This window comes from Lepidothrix coronata, unplaced genomic scaffold (assembly GCF_001604755.1).
Source record: "Lepidothrix coronata isolate B3197 unplaced genomic scaffold, Lepidothrix_coronata-1.0 Scaffold177, whole genome shotgun sequence".
NCBI classification, from domain to species: Eukaryota; Metazoa; Chordata; class Aves; order Passeriformes; family Pipridae; genus Lepidothrix; species Lepidothrix coronata.
Genome location: NW_016690357.1, coordinates 615,651 through 635,455, shown reverse-complemented (window position 1 = coordinate 635,455; position 19,805 = coordinate 615,651). Strand labels below are relative to the sequence as shown.

The 19,805-nt window shown below is 35.8% G+C and overlaps 1 protein-coding gene and 1 long non-coding RNA gene across 10 annotated transcripts in view; one reads left to right on the top strand and one right to left on the bottom strand.

Moving 5' to 3' along the window:
* The window catches only part of LOC108504859, a 48,736-nt gene that overhangs the window by 6,332 nt on the left and 22,599 nt on the right, over positions 1-19,805 (bottom strand). The window contains exon 4 of one of the 2 annotated variants that reach the window (XR_001877280.1): positions 12,456-12,779. The exons of the other annotated variant lie outside the window; for it this stretch is intronic. This is a non-coding gene — a long non-coding RNA (uncharacterized LOC108504859). Of the gene's footprint in view, positions 1-12,455; positions 12,780-19,805 lie in introns of those variants that run through there. 2 annotated transcript variants of the gene reach the window in all.
* THSD7A (thrombospondin type 1 domain containing 7A) overlaps positions 1-19,805 on the top strand; it is a 283,452-nt gene that overhangs the window by 254,951 nt on the left and 8,696 nt on the right. For 7 of the 8 annotated variants that reach the window (XM_017830347.1, XM_017830343.1, XM_017830344.1 and 4 more), the window contains 12 exons: positions 955-960; positions 1,636-1,769; positions 2,400-2,553; positions 3,531-3,672; positions 4,152-4,267; positions 9,461-9,578; positions 11,974-12,119; positions 12,682-12,856; positions 14,946-15,119; positions 15,992-16,087; positions 19,139-19,221; positions 19,560-19,770. In XM_017830347.1, the coding sequence (XP_017685836.1) occupies positions 955-960; positions 1,636-1,769; positions 2,400-2,553; positions 3,531-3,672; positions 4,152-4,267; positions 9,461-9,578; positions 11,974-12,119; positions 12,682-12,856; positions 14,946-15,119; positions 15,992-16,087; positions 19,139-19,221; positions 19,560-19,770 (1,555 nt within the window). The remainder of the gene's footprint in view (positions 1-954; positions 961-1,635; positions 1,770-2,399; positions 2,554-3,530; positions 3,673-4,151; positions 4,268-9,460; positions 9,579-11,973; positions 12,120-12,681; positions 12,857-14,945; positions 15,120-15,991; positions 16,088-19,138; positions 19,222-19,559; positions 19,771-19,805) is intronic. The other variant, XM_017830350.1, reaches the window with a different exon arrangement.

Below are 19,805 nucleotides of genomic sequence, written 5' to 3'. Positions count from 1 at the left end.
CGTCCATGGAATCCAGTATCTTACTTAACATGCATTTACACCACACACCTTTATGCCTGAATTAATGCTTATGTAGTTCAAAGAAGGCCTGAGTGTGCTGACTCTGCTAGTGGTCTTGTGCACAGGCTGATCAGCTGCATGGTGATATATCAGACTCCACACATTCAGTGTTCAAGGCATTATATTTTTTGTGATTGGTGGTATTTTCTTGCAGGTTAACTATCAAACCATCAGCCCTCTTTTTCTACACAAGAAGTGTTGCTAAAAAGAAATCAAACACTTGTTTAAGACAATGTCTTAGGTGGTCTAGCAGTATTAGTTGTGCTGACTTGATACCTAGAATGATATGTGAAGTTGGCTGATATATTGAGGAAATGGACTTTAAGTAAACTATGCATAATTAAGATACTCAATGAAAGACCTTGGAACTTTGGAAGGATGAGAACTGACAGTTCCATTATTCCTTTGAATCTATTGCACTTAATGCTGTCAGAACAATTTCAATTAATAATGAAGTCCAGTATCCTCCAAAAACACAGAGGATTTTCTCTCATCTTGGAGAAACTGGATTTCCTACTGGGTGAAGGTTTGATGCTCATTATAGACAAAGAGGGAAAACAGTTCTATCAAATGTTCAAGACTGAGAAAGAGATTATGTAATTTATGGTTTCATCCCACCAGTTGTGGTTTATAAACTTTTATTTTCTTACAAGGGCAAATTTCTTGCAAAATGCCTCATGACAGCAAGGGAGATCCAAGAGGAAAAACTGGATGCCTTTTGCTTTGCAGAAGTAACAGAATATTGTTGATAATAAAAGCTAAATTAATGTCATTTAAATACCTATGCTTCACTCTAATCATTCTATCTTTTTCTCTTTGTTGTTTTGTTTTGTTTTTTTTTCTGTTTGTTTGTTGTTGTTGTTTCTTTTGGGTTCATGAAAATACTTTCTTCAGGCTCAGGTAAGTGTTTCTAAAATAGAGATACAACCTTAACATGTGCTTCCTGATTATGCCCAATATTTATGTTGTCTGTCCCTTTTTTTGTAATATATACTTGAGATAGTAGATGGAACACTGTATAAATTACTATATGAGATGCTATTTCAAATTTTTTTTCAAATCCAAACACAATAGTAATGCCGATACAGAATTAGATTAGAGTGATTTTGATCATACACAATGAATAAATAAAATTAATATATATTGGTATAATTTTCCGTCACCCCTCTTTAGAAATACAAATCCTCCACAACTAATAACAGTGGAATGGAATAGTGTAGGGGAGATGCGAAGAATAGAGGTAAATTGTTAGCAGAGTTATAGCAACATTTTTCCAAAAAGGTATACTCATGAACTAGCCTAGTTACAGGCTTTATGTTAGTTGTGTTCATGTTTTTGGTGAAAATGGCACAGCATGGGCTTAGTGGCAGAGAAAACCAGGGAATTCGTCATTAGATAGCTTTTTTTCTTTTTGTTATTTGGTAGTTTTCTGTCAAATGTTTAATCTGTATTATTACTATGGCCCTTAATTCAGCAAGTTTATATTTGTCATTCTTACCAAAAAGAGCATAAACCTTTTTTTGCATGTTTATCTTACTTGTATGCAACAAAACTGACACTGAATGTGGATTCCAGGTGTATGAGGTAGTCCCCTGCCACAGTGACTGCAGCCAATACATATGGGTTACTGAGCCTTGGAGCGTCTGCAAAGTGACCAATGTGGACTTAAAAGAGAATTGTGGAGAAGGTGTTCAGACAAGGAAAGTCAGGTAAAACAGTGTTGTTCCTCCTTCAACCTCCTTCAAAGGTCCTCTCCTTTAGAGAGCCTTCACTTTCAGTTATGGCTGTATTTAATTTGATGTAATTCTGTGTAATGTACTGCGTTGAGTCCAACCATAATGTACCGCACCTGAATCCTGCCTGATATAAATCAGATTAATTTCACTGAGTGCAGTATGACTCTATCTACTGATTATGGATTACCTTGATTCCTAATTTAATCTATTGGTAATTAAATAGCATCTGTGGGAATTAGGGATTAATACCCAGAATATAAATTTTTAAAGTGTTAATAATTCTGGATTTAAAATTATCAGATGAATTATACAGAAAATATGTCTAAACTATAAATGATTTGCCTTGTTCCAGCTTAGAGGTAAGCTAATGTCAAGTAAATGACTTGCCCAGAAGCTCTCAACAAATTACTGATAGGGACTGTCTATATTATGTGGCTATTATCTGTAAAAACAAGGATTATTTTTGACTCTTGGATATTCATAGATCAGTACTTAGGGTTGTTATGTGCTGACAAAATATTAAAATGTTTCAGAATACCGTAGAATGCTGTTACTGTACAAAATCCACGACAAATGCAGTTTATGTGCAGTTCTTTTTTCCAGGTGCATGTTAAACACTGTGGATGGTCCTTCTGACACTGTAGAGGACTATCTGTGTGATCCTGAAGAGATGCCACTTGGTGCTAGAAAATGCACATTGCCATGTCCCGAGGACTGTGTTATGTCTGAATGGGGATCATGGTCTCAATGTTCTTTGGTAAGAAGTATACTGAAGTGTCACATTTATAGTTTTAGGAGGATACTTTAAAAATTTATACCAGATGCTGAAATAAGCAGTGATTACACCTGCAAATATCTATATATAATGTCATCTTAAGGGTTGTTGATTATTGGCTGCAAATAAAGTGTACCAGTATTTTTCATTAAGTGAAATTACTCCAAAACACAGCCTATAATGCCCCAGTGGTCACTGCTTAGTGAGAGGTGCCTTCTGTGTAGTGGAATAGCTTTGATAGTGGCTTGGGAATCTGTCTTTGAGCCTAAGTCTGAGCCTTTTCATCGTGGCGCAGTCACTGTACTAAAAATGTCACTATCTGAAAACGAGTGAAGTCTGTAGATCAAGACTGAACATAGAAAGGTAATTTGGGGTCTTTTTTCCTGTTCCTGACTTCAATTTCAAAAAGAAATGTCAAAAAAAAAAACGCCAAAAAAAAAAAACACAAAAAAACCACTACAAAAAGTGTGCCTTGTTTAATTAATATCACAGGAAAAAAGAGTCTTCCTTCGTTATTTCCAGAAAAATTTGCAGAAGATGTTGGAAAGTATGAAAGATTTTATGACATTCACTAAAAAATAAAGAAAAAAAAAAAAGTGTTTCAGGACCTCTGAGTATTGATGCTCTGGTGCACTACATTATAACATTTGGAAAGTGAGCCTCTCAATATCCAGTTATGAGTGAAATAGTTCCAAAGCACTAGTACTGAAACATACACTAATTAGGAAAATAGAGAGGTGTTAACAAGTTAAAGGATATTTCACCTTGGGTGGTACCAAGGTGAAAGAGCAGACTAAATTCCCTCTGAAATAAAAGAAGAGGGTTTCTCTTAGAAGCATGAACCTGTTATATGACACTTGTGTTTTGTGAAGGGATTACTTGAAAGGTTGTTGTAACGGCTTCATAAAAAGGTATCAGGGTGCCAAAATATCAAAGCTGTTTCCAATCTCCCTTTTAAGCCATGCAATGGAAGTAGTGTTCGTGAAAGGTCAGCTGAATCCCTGAGACAACCAGATGATGGAAAGCCTTGTCCTGCTGCCACTGAGGCAGAAGCCTGCACTTTGAACAAGAACTGCTACCACTATGACTACAATGTGACAGGTATTTGTGGTGTTATGCTCTAGTGACAGCCTGGGACTACAGTTCACTTCCATTCACCTTACAGGATGGATTTTTTAGCTTTCTGTTCTTATCCAGAGGGAGTTGTGGAACTTGTACTGAAAACTGATTCAGGCTATTTGATCTACATAAAATATTAAATGGAGGCTTTGCAATTTAGGTGAAATGGGTATGCTGTAAGTCCAAGAAATTTATTTCTGCTATAATTTGGGGATTTACTCAAAATCCATGCAGATGAAAACAAATATGAACTTTTCAGCAAAGCACCATGGCACTGACTATTTGCAGTAAAAGTCACTGTTTCCAAAAAGGTATAGCAGCTGGGCTCCATGGGCCTTTGCATGTGTAAAAGTTGCTTGTGAGGATTATTTTAGGCCATTGGAGTTAGAATTAGATAGGAGACTGGATCATTAAGAATTCTATCTGAAAGTCTGCTATGCTAATGAATTAATCTTTTCCAGACTGGAGCACATGTCAGCTCAGCGAGAAGGCTGTCTGTGGTAATGGTATCAAAACACGGATGCTTGATTGTGTTCGCAGTGATGGCAAGTCAGTTGACCTGAAGTACTGTGAAGAGGTGAGTGGGTACCTGTGACTAAGCTCCCTTCTAATGGTGCTAATTAATACTGAGCAAACTGAGCTGTGTGACATCTTCACCAGATGTTTTGCAACACTATTCGTGGATTGTTAAGTACCTCTGAAATGAACTGATCCATCAGCAGTGATTTTTATATAATTTCCTTTGGTTACTTTTAAGTGCCTCCATGAACATATGCTAATTATTTTGTCCTGAAGGAAATTACTTAGAAATAATAATTAATAAAATAAAATATATGTAATAAATCTTAGTCAGAATACTAATCCTAATTCTAATTTGATACAATTTCTGCATGGAACCTTGGACACCTGCCAGTATCAATCATTTACTCAATGTGTTGTAAAAAATATTTCTCATGTGCCATTCTGCAGCTGGGCTGAATGCTAACTTCTTGTATCCAGCTGTGCAATGGAAAAGATACCCAGGCTAGCGTGAAAAAATGTGCGGCATGAATGTAATATTAAGTAGGAGCATATATGGAGAACTAACTAGCAGATCTTAAATTTTGAAAGAGCCATTTTGCAAACGTTCAAACTAACCTCAAATTCGACAGCACTCGCTTCCTGACATTTGTTTGTTGGTCTTAATATTTTCAGTTGCATGGAGATAGTAGTATGTAGGAAAACAAGAAGACAACACAAATTAAGGGCATTAAGGGCAATCCTGCATGCATTTTTGATGGAAAGTAACTGCACTTGTTTCAACTGCCATTCCCCCATCACCATGACATCAGAAACAAAATCAGTTGCAATGGGGGACAAAGGGGGAGCGGCTTCCACAGTGGCTTTGGCACCAACAGTTTTTCTGTGTGATCCTTCTGACTAGTAGCTGCTCTTCAGGATGCGCCTATAGAAACAGTCTCATCAGAAGTGGAGGAAATCAGGAGACTCATCATTTACTTTGGACTATCATTTTGTAGTGGTGTATCTGACCTACTTAAGTTTCTCCAATCCCTTCTGACATCCTGGATTCCTCAATCTTTAAGTTCTTAGCAAAGGCAGGAGGTTTCAGCTGAGGCTGACACTCTACTTCTGTCCCATGTTCCTCCTTCACACATAGCTCTTGGGTTTATAATCAAATCTAATAATTTCATGTTTTGGGTTGGAAGGGACCTTAAAGATCATCTAGTTCCAACACCCCTTTCATGGGCAGGGTCACCTTCCACTAGACCAGGTTGCTCAGAGCCCCATCCAACCTGGAGTGGAACACTTCCAAGGATGGAGAATCTGCAAAAATTATGTCTCAAGAAAAAACACAGGATCTGACTATCTGCCAGCAAGTTGCTGTGAAGTTAATAAGGCACTGCATTAATGCATTCTGTTAATGTTTTAATATGTTAAAAGAAAAAAAAATGTCTGTCAGGTTATTTCTAAGATTGATTAATTAATACCAAGACATGATATAAAATATCTATCCACATAAATATTTCAATAGGAAAATATGATTTATTAGATTTTAAGGGGAAATATAATTCTTCTACCATAAACCAAGAAATTATTCTTCTTGTTAACCAAAGATTTAAAGCAACATTTAGAACAAATTAGTACCTTTTACACTGAAATCTCATTTCAGAAAACCTCAGGAGCTTTCCTGCCTTTAAGAAATGAAAGTTTATTACTCAGAGAAATTCTTATTCGCCCTTTTGATTTGCTAAATCATACAGAGATATATCTTCTTGTAGAAAGCTCTGATCCACTCCCCAGTCATACCATTAAGACTCTTTGTTGAATTATGGATGTGTAAGCAGTGGTACAACAAGGTCAAAGGCTGATCCAATAACTTAAGAGTAAAACCTGTTAACCTGATTAACAAGAAAGCCAAGCTGTTCAGATCTGAACAGACCCTTCACTGTGAAGATGTGAAAGCCAACGTTGTGACCTTCCAGGTCATGAGAGGAGACTATTCAAGAAATTATCAAAGTGTGAATACATACTGTGTACTTCTTGCTAATGATCCTTCAGGGTGGGGATTTTTGCTGTAGTTTTGCACTAAAAGGGCAGTGCAGAAAGATTAAGTGAAGTTCAAAATAAGGTGCATGGGGTTGGAAAAGTTGATGAATAGGAGAAATATGAAATAAGTTTGTAATGACCTAGCTAATGGAATTTGCCTGGGCCATCACAAAACTTTATACTGGATGTATGAATAAAACAAAACGTTTGTTTAATTTATTTGTACAGACATTTACTGCATTATGTTTCTTACTACTACGTGCAAAGTAGAGAGATCGGAATAAATAAACCTATTCTGATCCCTTAGAAATTAAGTCACATGATTTCACATGATGGGACATGAGAAATTGGGACATGAGAAATTAGGACATGTGATATCTGAGTTTCTATATAATAGAAGGTTCAAGAAACTAATAAAAGGTATATATAGAAAGCCCCTTCTTGCTGACTTTTGTCCATCACCATCTTTAGGTATGAGCATCAGTGTAGTTAAATACTAACATTCCTTCTGAGCCCCTGTGTTCTGGTTTCCTTATGCATCCATATTGTTTGTTTCAGTCAATCAGCTAAAAAAAGTAGCCAGTCATCCTGATTACTGCCAAGATAAATCAATTTCTAGAGCTTATTTCCAAGTCCTGGTTATGTTAATGTAGTTCTCTTCACATTCCCAAGGCACAGTAATACTGGATTACTTGCTCTCTAACTCTACAAAATTAGCACCTCGCATGAGCTTGACTTTTCTCCTCCTTGAGTATTTGAAAATCAGATCACCAAAAGCAAGCTGTTCCTGGTCATATTCCTTTATAGACTTATTTTCATTCATTTACCCTCAATTAAAGATGAGAAAAACCTAGAAACCAGCAGTTTTGTTTGCATTAAAGCAGACTTTTGAGTTTTATTGGTAAATAGTCTGCTTGTCAGATTACGTGATTAACCTCTGGCAGCGCGGGTTAATCTGTGGTGCCAAACATTCTTATAAACACATGCAGGTACTTTTTGTGGATCACAGGGTTTAAAGAGCATGCTGGTCTGGCAGCCTGCTGCCCCTGGCATGTGTGACCAGGAGCACAGGGTGCTCAGGGTTATCTTTCAGTACTTACAATTGTCAAGTCAGAAACCACAGCTCATCCAGAACAGAGGCTTTCAGGTAAAGGGGCTACTGGATACTTTTAAAATCTTTTCTAAGATCTTCAAGGTGAATTGTTGTTCATAAACTGAAGGAAGGAGAGGAATTAGAAAAGAATATGTGATTGCTATCAAATTGTAGCCTGTCAATTGCTCCCAAAATCTATTTAAACAGCACTTGACTATCTAAGACACGCAAGAAGGTCACCGTGGGTAATCTGGACTTCAGCTTTCTCCTCTTCATTGTTAATATCTCTCTTGGGCTTTTCCCTCTTGAGCTGACAAAGTCCAGCTGAGAAGGCCAGTCTCAAAAGAGAGCAGTCGTGTTTCTATAATTGGCAGGAATCAAATCATCAGGCTTTAAAGCCTTTGCTCAGAAGATTTGACCCAAATAAGGACTTCAAAGAGGGCTCTCTAGTTTTCTAATCATCTGAATTCCAGATTATCCAAAGGTTTCAGGTGTTGCCTGTGTGCAATAGCTGTATAATCAAGGCTACACTGAACCACTGAGAAAAGCCAAGAACTCATTTTTTGATGTATGAAACAGAACAGAGGTCTAAAACCTCATTTGTCTCAATAAATGGTATTGCAAATGCAAATTTAAAACGTGGTGAGTCTATCAGGAGGAGACATTTTCAGTACTTGTGGTAGTTTATTTATGGAGGACACGTTAATGTTGAGCCTAATTATTGCTCTATTCTTGTGTTTAGTAGGAAATAGTGGTTTTATTTCCCTTTTAAAGTCTTAACTGCTGATTTTATGTCATTAACCTTTCCAGTCATTAAAATTAATGGGTTTTGAAATGTCTAGTTTGTTTTGGTTTTTTTTTTTTTAAACTATGTGGGGATTTTATCTAGTTAAAGATATTCACAACCTCCTGGGATTCTGAAAGGCCTCAATGATGACCAAGGTCCACTGGTGAAGTCCAACAAAGAGGACAGTCTTTTATGCTGGAAAGCTATGTAGATCTGTTCATATGGGCAGGATTGATTTTCTTTCACATTTTATATCATACACCCTGACCTATCCTTTTAACTCATTCTGAGACCAACTCATTAGGCCGAAGGACCATGTAGCCATTGTTCCATGTCCCAAGCATGATCATAAAACTCTTTTTTCCTTGGGAGGGAGGGAATTTCCATCATTTGTTATTGTTAGGCTGAATCCAACTCAGGGAAGAACTGAGTAGAGAATATGTTTTTGGGAAAACATGTGAGTCTGATTATTTTGTCTGTCCCCTTCTCAAATACTCCTCCAGCAATTGCAGCTTTTACTTTATGAATGTTAGAGGATTCTACTATTTGCAGAGCTTTTCAGGAAAACATATAAAGCTATATTTATTTTTTTCTTTTTGGACCATATCATTGTCAATGTCATGTCAATATTTTTGCATGGATAGCGTAATATATATCATGCACAAGATGGAAAAAAACAACACAGCATAAGCAGGTGCCTAAGGAAAAATAAGAAGGACAGACATCCATGAGTTTCCATCTACTGCCTTTGCAACCTCCACCACTTTTCAGCTCTTGGACTGCATTTGCCTGATGGGGTTTCTGTGTATTTAAACCTTCAGATTTCTCTTTCATTAACTTGTTCAGTCTCACTTGAGCTCCTGTAAACTTTTAGCATCTGCAGCATCTTCAGATAAATAAACTGACTGTCCAGTACATGTTCATTTTCCTCCTTTTGGTAGTTTTGAACCTGGCTCCTAGCATCACTTCAATTCGGGTATGAATAGCTGTTGATATTTTTACATTCCCATTTCAAAATACTTCATTGATACTTCGTAAAATTACTTTGGCCTTTACCTTGCAAAAAGTAATACTGTGAGCTGAAGCCCTCCATTTATAGGTTCTAGTTTAGAAAATGATTGATGAAAATAGTATTTAAGTGTGTATTTAAACATCAGCATATGCATTAGGATGGCCTTGAAGTGAGATTTTTGATGTCCTAATTGCTTTACTTTTTATTTAGTAATGACTTCATGCTTGCATAAAGCTTTAGTTATCTCAGATGCACCATGTCCAAATGCATCACACTGCACTGATGACAGAGAGGCCTGGAGTTATGTACTGACTTCAACATTTTTTTTTAGCTTGGTTTGGAAAAGACGTGGCAAATGAATATGTCCTGTGTGGTGGAATGTCCTGTGAACTGTCAGCTCTCTGACTGGTCCCCTTGGTCTGAGTGCTCTCAAACATGTGGCCTTACAGGTCAGTACATACCTTTGGCATATTTTAAAGACTGAACTCTTGGGCTTTTTTCTTTAATAAAAGCAATAACACCTCTTTTTGCAGAACTATAAAGTGTAGCTAGCTAAGGAGAGTGACAGAGATCTAAATCAGTCTTATTTATGGAAATAATATGCTTGAATGAGACTTTACTCACTGAAGATCATGAAAATTTGGTATGGGAACAAAGTGAGATATGATGAATGATATATTGAGACAAAAATAAACATTGATGTTAATATTTATTTTTCAACTGGTGGGGGGAGGAAAAGGAGAGAGGGATTTTCTCTTAAGTTTCATTATTAGTGATGAGTTTAGAACAACTAAAATTGTGCACAATGATTAAAAGTGCACAATGATTAAAACTAATGAACTTACTGCAGAATTCTATAGTTTTAAATACAGAGCAAGTATGAAGGTACAAGTTACTTTCACTGTGATTGCACTAATTTGTTTCTTTTCCAAAATGTTGCTGTCTACTATCTAAGTTTTTTAAATCAAGTACATGTCAGAACAGAAATCAAAGGCACATTCTAGTTATGGGAAACTCTTGTTAATTATTTGCTCTGAAATGTCTCAAAATAAGTTCTTGGAGGTTCTCTCGCAGTGTGACTTCTGTATTCAAATAATCTACACTTCTGTATTCAAAGTAATCTTTATAGAGTGAGAGTTGAACTAACAGCTCCACTGAATACTTAAATATGTTGCCAAATTTTCCTTTACAAGCTTTGCCCTACATACAAAACCTAAACTGACCTGATATTTTTCTGAATGAGAATTATTGTTGCTGTGCTTTTTCAAAATGTGAAGGTGGGTCACTATCTGAAATCCCTGTACTTTCCAAGTATAGAATTTATTTGTGGAAGTTAGAACATTTATTTTAAATAGTAATGTAGAACAACTTTCAAATTTTCAGTGTTTTTAACAGATCGTGACAGCCTCACATGTAAGCCTTCAAGCTGTAATTTTCCTATTGTGCAAGAAGTTGGAAGTAACTGGTCTTTTTCAATAAGTATTAACCATGTAATAAAAGCAACGACCACAAAGCTGAACTGCTTTTGTGCACCCATTTAAATACCCATAAAGTTAAGGAAGAATTCTGCTCTTTGCTGTTCTTTGGAGGTTTTTCTGAAGTACTTTTCAAGAAAATCTTTTTTCTCCCATGACATCTCAGTTGGAGCAGCTGTGAATTCAAGAATGATGAGGCTCTGCTTCACAAACATCTTTCTAGCTGTCTGCAGTGAACACAGCTGTCTGGGAGATTTATATAGTTCTGCTTCTGCATCATAGCTTGTGTAGCTTGCTCTCAGCGAAAGATTCGTGTCATTATCATTAGGGTACTCAATTCCAAATGCATGAGACTGAAATGTAGGATTAAAGATTAATTCTTTGATGAGCTAACATCAGGTGTTATGTAGGTAAACCTGTGTAATGCCTTAGTTTATGATAAGCTTTAGTATACAAATTTAAAATTTTATACAAATTACAAATCTTTTCAGACTTGACTCATATTTATATATAGATTAAAATACTACAACTGTGTTGGCTTTGTGGAAACCCTTGTAAGGTGATAACTCTAGAACAGCCAGTTGGCCACTACTTCAGACACAGAAGAAAATTTTTGGTTATATCACATGACGTCTCTGTAATGAAGCATAATGGTCTAATATCCACTGCAAGATGAAGGAAACAAGAGTTGCTGAAAGGATAAAAATGTCTTCCGCTTTCAATTTATATAAGTATTTGAATTAAAACCTGTATCTCAGTGAAGCTGACTACTACTCATGGCTGAAGAGAAGATTAATGTCTGATGAGCCTCCTGTATTTTAATTTTCTTTGGTCCTGAGTGAAGAATCCTCCATCTCTTGCAAAATCTGCATGTCACATTATTGAGAGAGACAGTCATGCAAGGTTGCAAGCTGTTCTAATTTGCTGGAATCGGACAATTATGGAATACGTTTCTCTGTTAACTCAGGGAAGAACAGAAAATGTTGGTCTCTTATAGCAGAAAACTCCAGATGAGGAGCAGGAATCTCCAGTGAAATGCTACAAACATATTGTCACTTTGAGAAAGAATATTTTTCTGCAGGCTTCTGAACTATGAAATTACTGCTTTTGTTTGCTGTTACAGGAGCAATCCTAATTAGACATCCTCCTGCACTTGCAGTAGAAACAAACAATAAAGTGTCTGTCTTGGAAAATATGAATCCACACAACAGACAAGAGCCAGCAGATCTGTTTTAAAATTCAGTTTTTTCAAATGTGGAAAAAATGACTTTACTCAAATACTACACTTTTCAGCAAAATAGAACCATCTTGAGGAATGAATCAGTCTAACCACTCCGTTGTTAGTTATATTGTTGTTTCTTGTTTACAGGAAAAATGATCAGAAGAAGGACCATAAATCAGCCATTTCAGGGTGATGGGAGGCCTTGTCCCTCTCAGATGGAGCAGTTCAAACCCTGTCCAGTAAAACCTTGTTATCGATGGCAATATGGTCAATGGTCTCCATGCAAAGTAGAGGTAAAAGCCATATGGGACTTTGAAGTTATGGACCTCGCATATTTGGGATATACCCAGATACCTCCTTCACAAGGCTGTAAACAATTTGCTTCCACCTCTCTTATACAAAAACTAAAGATTTTTTTTTCCTTAGAGTTCATATTTTTCAACAGATACAACACTATCCTAGAGATATTCAAAGTATAAATGTAAACTTTAGTACCCAAGCAGCATTTTTGCTAATAATTTAAATACTTCCATTGTAAAAGTATATTAGCAGAAATATAACCATATACTAGAAGAGATCTTCACTTGAGATACTGCTGTGGTTTCAATTCAAAGGCATAAATAGCTCCATACTTTAAGAAACAGTGGTAGCAGGCACCAGAAATTTTTGGTTGGGTTTGTTTATTTTTTTGTTTCAGAAGTATTGAACTACGTCTTTTTTTTTTTCTTTTTTTCTCCTCACTGGAATGAATAAGTAGTTAAGCAAAAATAATAGAAGACAGAGTGACACATAAGTCAAATCTAGTCTTTTGGTACTTTTTTCTGTCCAGTATCCATATATGTCCTCCTTCCATAGGATGCTCAATGTGGAGAGGGAACACGAATGAGGAACATTTCCTGTGTGGTTTATGATGGATCCCTTGAAGATGTTGGTAAAGTAGTAGATGAGGAATTCTGTGGAGAAATAGAGCCTATTATAGACGGTGATAAGAAGATGATACTTGAGGAAACCTGCACTGTCCCTTGTCCAGGTAACAAAGCCATTAAAATAAATGTTGCTTTTCAAGATTGGTTGGGTGTCATTACAGTTATTAGTGCCTAGCATTAGCCACAGGCAATTAAATCTTTTCATGTGCTTTACTGATTGGATTCATCCATCAAATGGCCTATAGAGAGAGTTACTTTCCAGGAGTGGCTTCATGACAATAAATCAATTAGGAAAATACCACATTTTAAATTTTATAAAAGATGTCTCAGTCATAGATTGTACCTAAGAAGAATATATTTTTTCACAAAGTCTTTTAAAATAAAAACTGTATTTAACTCTATAGAGTGTTGATATGCAGCAAAATATTTATTTTAAGTGCTTAGATCACCTAACAGCTTTACTAATACTTTTACCAGTGACTAAGAACTTGATGCGTTTTATGGGTGTCTAAGGAAGCTAAGATAAGGGGTCTTATTTTTTTCTTTGAAGGGTCTATTCCAAATGAAGCTATTGTTTTGGTCTCTGAGAAAACATGAGTGCCTCTTAGCTGTTTAACTCTCTGGATGAGACATGCACTATCATTGCCTTTGTGAACTGAATCTAAAGGAGCTGTTATGAATTATCAGGTCCATGATCCTCCTACTGAGCAGTATTAAGAGCACATAACAGCTGTTTAATTTTGTAGTAAATCCCCTCCAGTTCATTTCAAACACTTACTTGTAGAATCTGAAGTATGTTACTGTTGTTCAGCAATCATTAGTGATGTATCTTCAGAAGTGATTAATTCCTTCAGTTCTAATGTAGCTATCATTTCATACCAATACCCTATTTTCATTCTCTTGAAATTCTCCTCCTTCTCAGATTTTTTTTTCCAGTTCATTTCAGATTAGACTGAAAGCAAAGTTGTCTCAATAAATAGAAATTAATCTAAAATGGAGAGGCTTCCATCAGTGCTTTGTATATAGCATTCCAAATGCATGATTTTCACATATTTTACTTCTTAAATAAAAATTGGAAAAATATTAAGCTTGTAGTTATGTTTTCATATTAGTCAAATTTTAAAAAAATAGCTGCTTACTGCTTGCTTTTAAAATTTTGCTGAGCAGGAACATATTCTTCCCCGATCTCATATTTAGCCAGCAAGAATAACTGCCCTGTGGGGATGTGCTAATGATACGCTCCAGCTAATGTTTCCAAAAATCACTACTTGTTTTCCTATTACGTATATACCAGTTCGTCAATTATTCATTTCTTCGCATGCTTTCCTAACGTTGGCAAATAAAATTCCTTCATTAATCAGGCATCTGGTCAACACAGTGCTGATTATATCTGCCATCAGTATAATGCAAGGTAGCATGAATTTTTAATAGCTTTTTCACTGAAATAATGAGAACTAAGAGGTTTATTTATGAGTCTGTGCGTAGTCTAGTCCAATTTTTGACTGCAGTTTTAAAAAAATGGTTCCTTTGTGTTGTGCCTCAGATCTTCCCTAAATGTTCTTTAGCTGTTCATGCTAATTAGTATAATTTTATTTTTCGGTTTTACACTGTAACATTCTAAAAACCTCTATTATCCTAACATGAAGTAGCCAGAGCAGACATTTTAATCATGTTCCCATTTCCCTTTCTTGCAAAGAATGTTCCAGCAGTTGCTTCTACATCTGTTTAGAGAAATTCTGCATGAGGATAAGCAACAATTAATCTTTTTAATACCAGAAAATGTTTTCTCTTTCTAAGATCAAAGAAGAATTGCAAGAGAATGATATATAAATTTAGCATAGGGCATACAATACCTTAAAATTTACAAAAAATCAGATATTGAGTGGAGCATTGTTTAAAAATTCAAAAAGAGAGTGATCCTATGGGAATGCTACAGGAAACTACCCTGCTTTAGAACAAATAGGCCTTTGTATAATCTTTTTTTTACTATTTTCTATGAAACAGATATTCAAAGAGTGTCAAAATATTATCTTCTCTTAAGTATAAGTCAAATTTAAAAATAATAATGAAAGGAACTAAAAAGAAGGAAAATTAAGAAACCGGGTTTGGGCATTTTTTTTCTAAGACGTATTCAGTGCTAAGAACTGTTCACATACAATGATCATTCATGTTATAAAAATTGCTCTTTGACAGGGGACTGTTACTTGAGAGAATGGTCAGAATGGAGCCTTTGCCAGCTCACCTGTGTTAATGGTGAGGATCTCGGCTTTGGGGGAATACAGGTCCGATCTCGAGCAGTGATCATTCAGGACTTAGAGAATCAACATCTCTGTCCAGAACAGGCTTTAGAAACAAGACCATGCAACGGTAAGTAAAAAAATATACGTAAGGCCTCCTCCTGTAAGAAAAAAAACACAGAACAACAATAATTTTGTTTTCTTTTTGTTCATGGTTCACAAATTTAGGCAAGTGCAGATTTGATAACTATCATATGTTACCACTTTAAAATTATCATTTTTTAATAATTACATTTCTTTTTATGATATGGGACAAAGAGTTGCCTTATCTGCTTAATAACATTTTAAAAAGAAATCTTTAAGTTTTGATGCATAACGAAATTTAGATTTCTCTTTACCCTTTGAATTGTTAATTGCATGCTTACCACTGGTAGTGGACAAAGTATCTAAGAAAAGTAGTTTCTTGTACAGACATTTCTTGTCCATTCAGAGGCCAGATCAGGCAAAAAGGAATTAGGACTTCATGATTCATCCCAGGTTGAGACATGAAGCCAGGTGCAGCCCTGGCCACTTCACCAAGCACTGGAACATTGACTGAAGCTCAGTGTTACCAAGAAAAAAACCTGACTTCTAAATGAGTTTTGCACAGCACATGGGCCACAACCATTATGAGGTTATCGGAAACACTTCTTTTACCCATTAAGTACATCAGAGTTACTCAAAAAGCAGAGTGTTCAGCCTTTATAGTTAGTGTCCAGGACACATCTGGTCTATTCTGTGTGTGTCCAGTAAGTGCAGGAGATGTTGGAGCTTCCATGTATGCAGTGCAGTCTTCTAAGTTGCTGGATGAAGGAGGAAGACCCTACTTAGCTGTTCAAGCTGTTAATTATAATGAGTGTGGTCACAGAATGAGGATGATCTACTGATGAAGTGTAGTTGCTAACAGTGGTAGCCTAAGATCTCGTCATCAAATTTCTTGAAAAACAAATTTTCTCTCTGTAGATGGCCAGTGTTATGAATACAAGTGGATGGCTAGCCCATGGAAGGGATCCTCTCGGACCGTGTGGTGCCAAAGGTCAGATGGTTTAAACGTCACAGGTAACTACTCTTTTTATACACACAGAAAAAGCCTGGAAAACAGGTGGATAATGTGGTTTTCCAATAAATTGAAAAAAAAAGAAAAAAAATCTGCTAAAACCCTTCCTGATGTCAGAATTGACATGTTGATTTGAATCATCATCTTTTTGCATATAAAAGATGTGGTTTCTTTTCCAGAATTATGCAGCAAGTAATGCTAAAAGTAAATATAAATATTATCTTCTGTAGTGAACCTGAAATATTTTACATTATATATGGTTGTTTGTTTTTTTTTTTACCATAGGCATCTTCGCACTTCTAAATTTAGGGGTTTAGATTTCTAGCCCTACAACAAATAGAACTTTTATGTATTAAAGGTCATTTCAGTGCCTATACAAAGGCAGAGAAAGTTGCAAACTTGATAATGTCATCCATATATGATACATCTCCTTAAAATTACAAAATATCAAATTTTAATAAATGTGCTGATATAAGTTTATTTCTTTAATGCCATAAATCTATATCAGGATACTTCAGTGGACAGCTACGGGATGTAATGAATTGTTTTGCAAACCAAAGCATAAAAAACATGAATTAGAGAAAAACTGAGGTCTCAGAAGAAAATCTTCGTATCCGTCTATTTATATGGATTTTTTTTCAGAAATAGGGATTCATTTAAGCTAAGAGTTATGCATTTGTTTTATAAATAGTTTTTGTATCAGCTCAGATGATAGTAAAAGAATCCCAGAGATTGTAAACACATCCTCAATGCCAGCCACTACCAGGTCAGTCACAGGAGGGGATCTGTTATTCATGGACTGCCAATACAACACTTCTGTTTATTGTAACAGTAGAAATAAAATATCTGTATTAGCTTTACAAGGTGTTGAAATAATAGTTCAAAGTTTCTTGCAAATATTACCTTATGCTGTTAGACTATTAAAACACATCATGTTCACAGCAAAGGAAACAAGGCATTATTTGTGCATCTTGATTCCTTCCTGCTTAGCTAAGATGCTTGTATGGTAAGTAAAACTCCTAAGTAAGAATTCTTATTGAGATTAATATAGGATATTATCTATGAAAGGTCCTCTAGGATTTCAAAATAAGTAGAATATTGGAGATTGTGGCTCTGAGATGTTAAAATCAGAATGTATTCATAAATTCTGATATATTTCATATATTTCATATATGAAAATATATCAGAATTTATGAATCATTCTGATTATTTCATATATTTCATATATGAAAATAATAATTTGTTCTGATGTGACTGAATATGGCCATGAGATAAATTCTAGGAAAGACAAATGTATGAATGTGTGTTGTTGGCAGATTTTTCATAGTGGGACCTCCTAGGTTGACAGACCTCAGACCTGTACTGTATAACTTCTTTCAAAGACATTGGAAGACATTTTTGTTTGTATGTGGCCCTAAAGCTGTGGTAACTTTCTGGTTTGAAATGAAGAATAGTGGAAAATTCCAGAACATGCAATCACCAGTCTCTGTGCAATGCAAAACTATATTTTTCATATGTTTCTGATTGTTTTCAGACACAGCACTTAAGTATAAGTTCTGTGAGAATTTCTCTACATTAAATATACAGTAGCGAACCAGATTTTAATTTACAATTGTACATTTTTTGAAAGTATTTTGTATAAACTACAGTATTTAAGAGCTCAAACATGATTGATTTAAATGGAGATTACCTACTGTGATCTATAATCAACCCATATCTCTGATGACTGTGTTTCTTGTCTGCCTTATTGCTGTACATTTGGCTCTAACATAATATATTTTAATTCAGACATTATCAAAGAATTAATTTGAGTCCTGTTGGTATTTTAAGGTCTTTATCTATTTACTTACTTGCATAATATTGCTGTACTGAATAGCTCTTTTTTACTTGAAGGTGTTATTTCCCATGGGCGATTTCCTTCTGCAGCTTCCTTGGATGACTGATATTTTATTGCATAGATTCCCACAGGCATGTGATTTGTATGCTAGGATGTATGATTTTCTTTTCTGGGGATGGGGAAAACTTAGGGTAACCAGCAGGGTTTTCATTGTTCTTCATCAGTCATCCTGTTAACACTTGGATCTACATAACCACATCTAACTGCATCTGCTATGGTTGTGACCAACCTCAGCTATCAGGATTTCATTATCATATCACACCAGTATAAAAGTATTACTAATGTGAGAGATGAAAGATAAGTTGTCCTGTAGCAGTATAAATTTTAAACTACATGATGCATATCCCTCTTCTGTAAGCCAAAAGGAAACACAGGTAAATTCAGACTGTTTCTAAACGTATTTTAAAGACATTCTGGCTGAAATGATAGTGAAAGCCTGATTGTGTGTATTGGTCCCTAACAATAACTGCACTGTACATAAAGTTACAGAAATGAGAACTAGGTCTGTATAAAAAGGAAAAAGACTGAAATGCACTATATTATCAGTATTGTAACATTCAGTACATCCTTTACTGATAATACTGCTTTCCTTTCAAAAAAATCTTACACTGACATGAAGCCTCACTTCATGAAGACAAAGCTATAGCATGTGTAAAAGTGACCACAGAGGAGCAGCAGAAAACAGGCATCCTTTCATAAACAGGATGAGTAAATTGTTTTCAGTTTAACAGGCAAAGACATAAATTAAAAATATACTTTTACTTCTATTTTGGCCACAGTTTTAATATGAGAGTCATAAGGAAGGCCCTAGAGAGCCAAATCTATTCCCTTGAGCATTTAAAACTGTTTTAAAGCATTTAAACTGTTTTTTTGAGCAATCCACCAAAGGAACAAAGGCGAAAGCAAAAGGCTCCATTGCCAATTAATAGTTCTCTAAAATACACATGAAATCAAATACATTTGCTGTATCCTTTTACTCTACCTATAAGAAAATACTTGATACCAATTACCCTTCACCTTGGAACAAGAGAAGGACTCTCAAATTCAAATTAGCAAAAAAATTGACATCCATTATATACTGCAGCAAGTAATGACATCAGTAGTTTCATCAGTGGTGAGGTATTACCATGTCAAAATATGATTTTCTGTCCTACAGGGGGCTGTTTAGTGATGCGCCAACCAGATGCTGACAGGTCATGTAACCCACCGTGCAGCCATCCCCACGCTTACTGCAGTGAGGTATGTGCTACTGCATTGGAGCATAAAACACCCCCGTGAGGGCTTCCCACACATCTTTCTGCATTACAAAGATTGTGCCAACAAAAAGTATTTTTGGAGATTTTACTAGTTATTGATTTGTTAAAATCAACCTCACACCATTTTCAGTCTTTCAGTTAAATGTTAAATACTCTCTGTTGATATGGTCTGAACTTGCATAAAAATATACGAAGAGGTACTCTCCAGGCTAGCACTCATCAAAAGAGTCTTCTCTTCCAGTCATCCGTTTTGTTATGCTTTGTAGCTCACAGAAAACTTTATTTTTCTGCTACACAGTGTAAAACACTTGTTCCCTACAGACTAGAACATGCAGTTGTGAAGATGGATACACTGAAGTTATGTCCTCCGATGGCACACTCGAACAGTGCACTCTCATCCCAGTGGTGGTGATCCCCACCATGGAGGACAAAAAGGGAGATGTGAAAACCAGTCGAGCTGTGAACCCCACCCAGCCCTCCAGTAACCAGTCAGGACGAGGAAGGACCTGGTTTCTACAGCCTTTTGGGCCAGGTGAAGTCATGCAATGAGCAGTTCTTAGTGCTAAG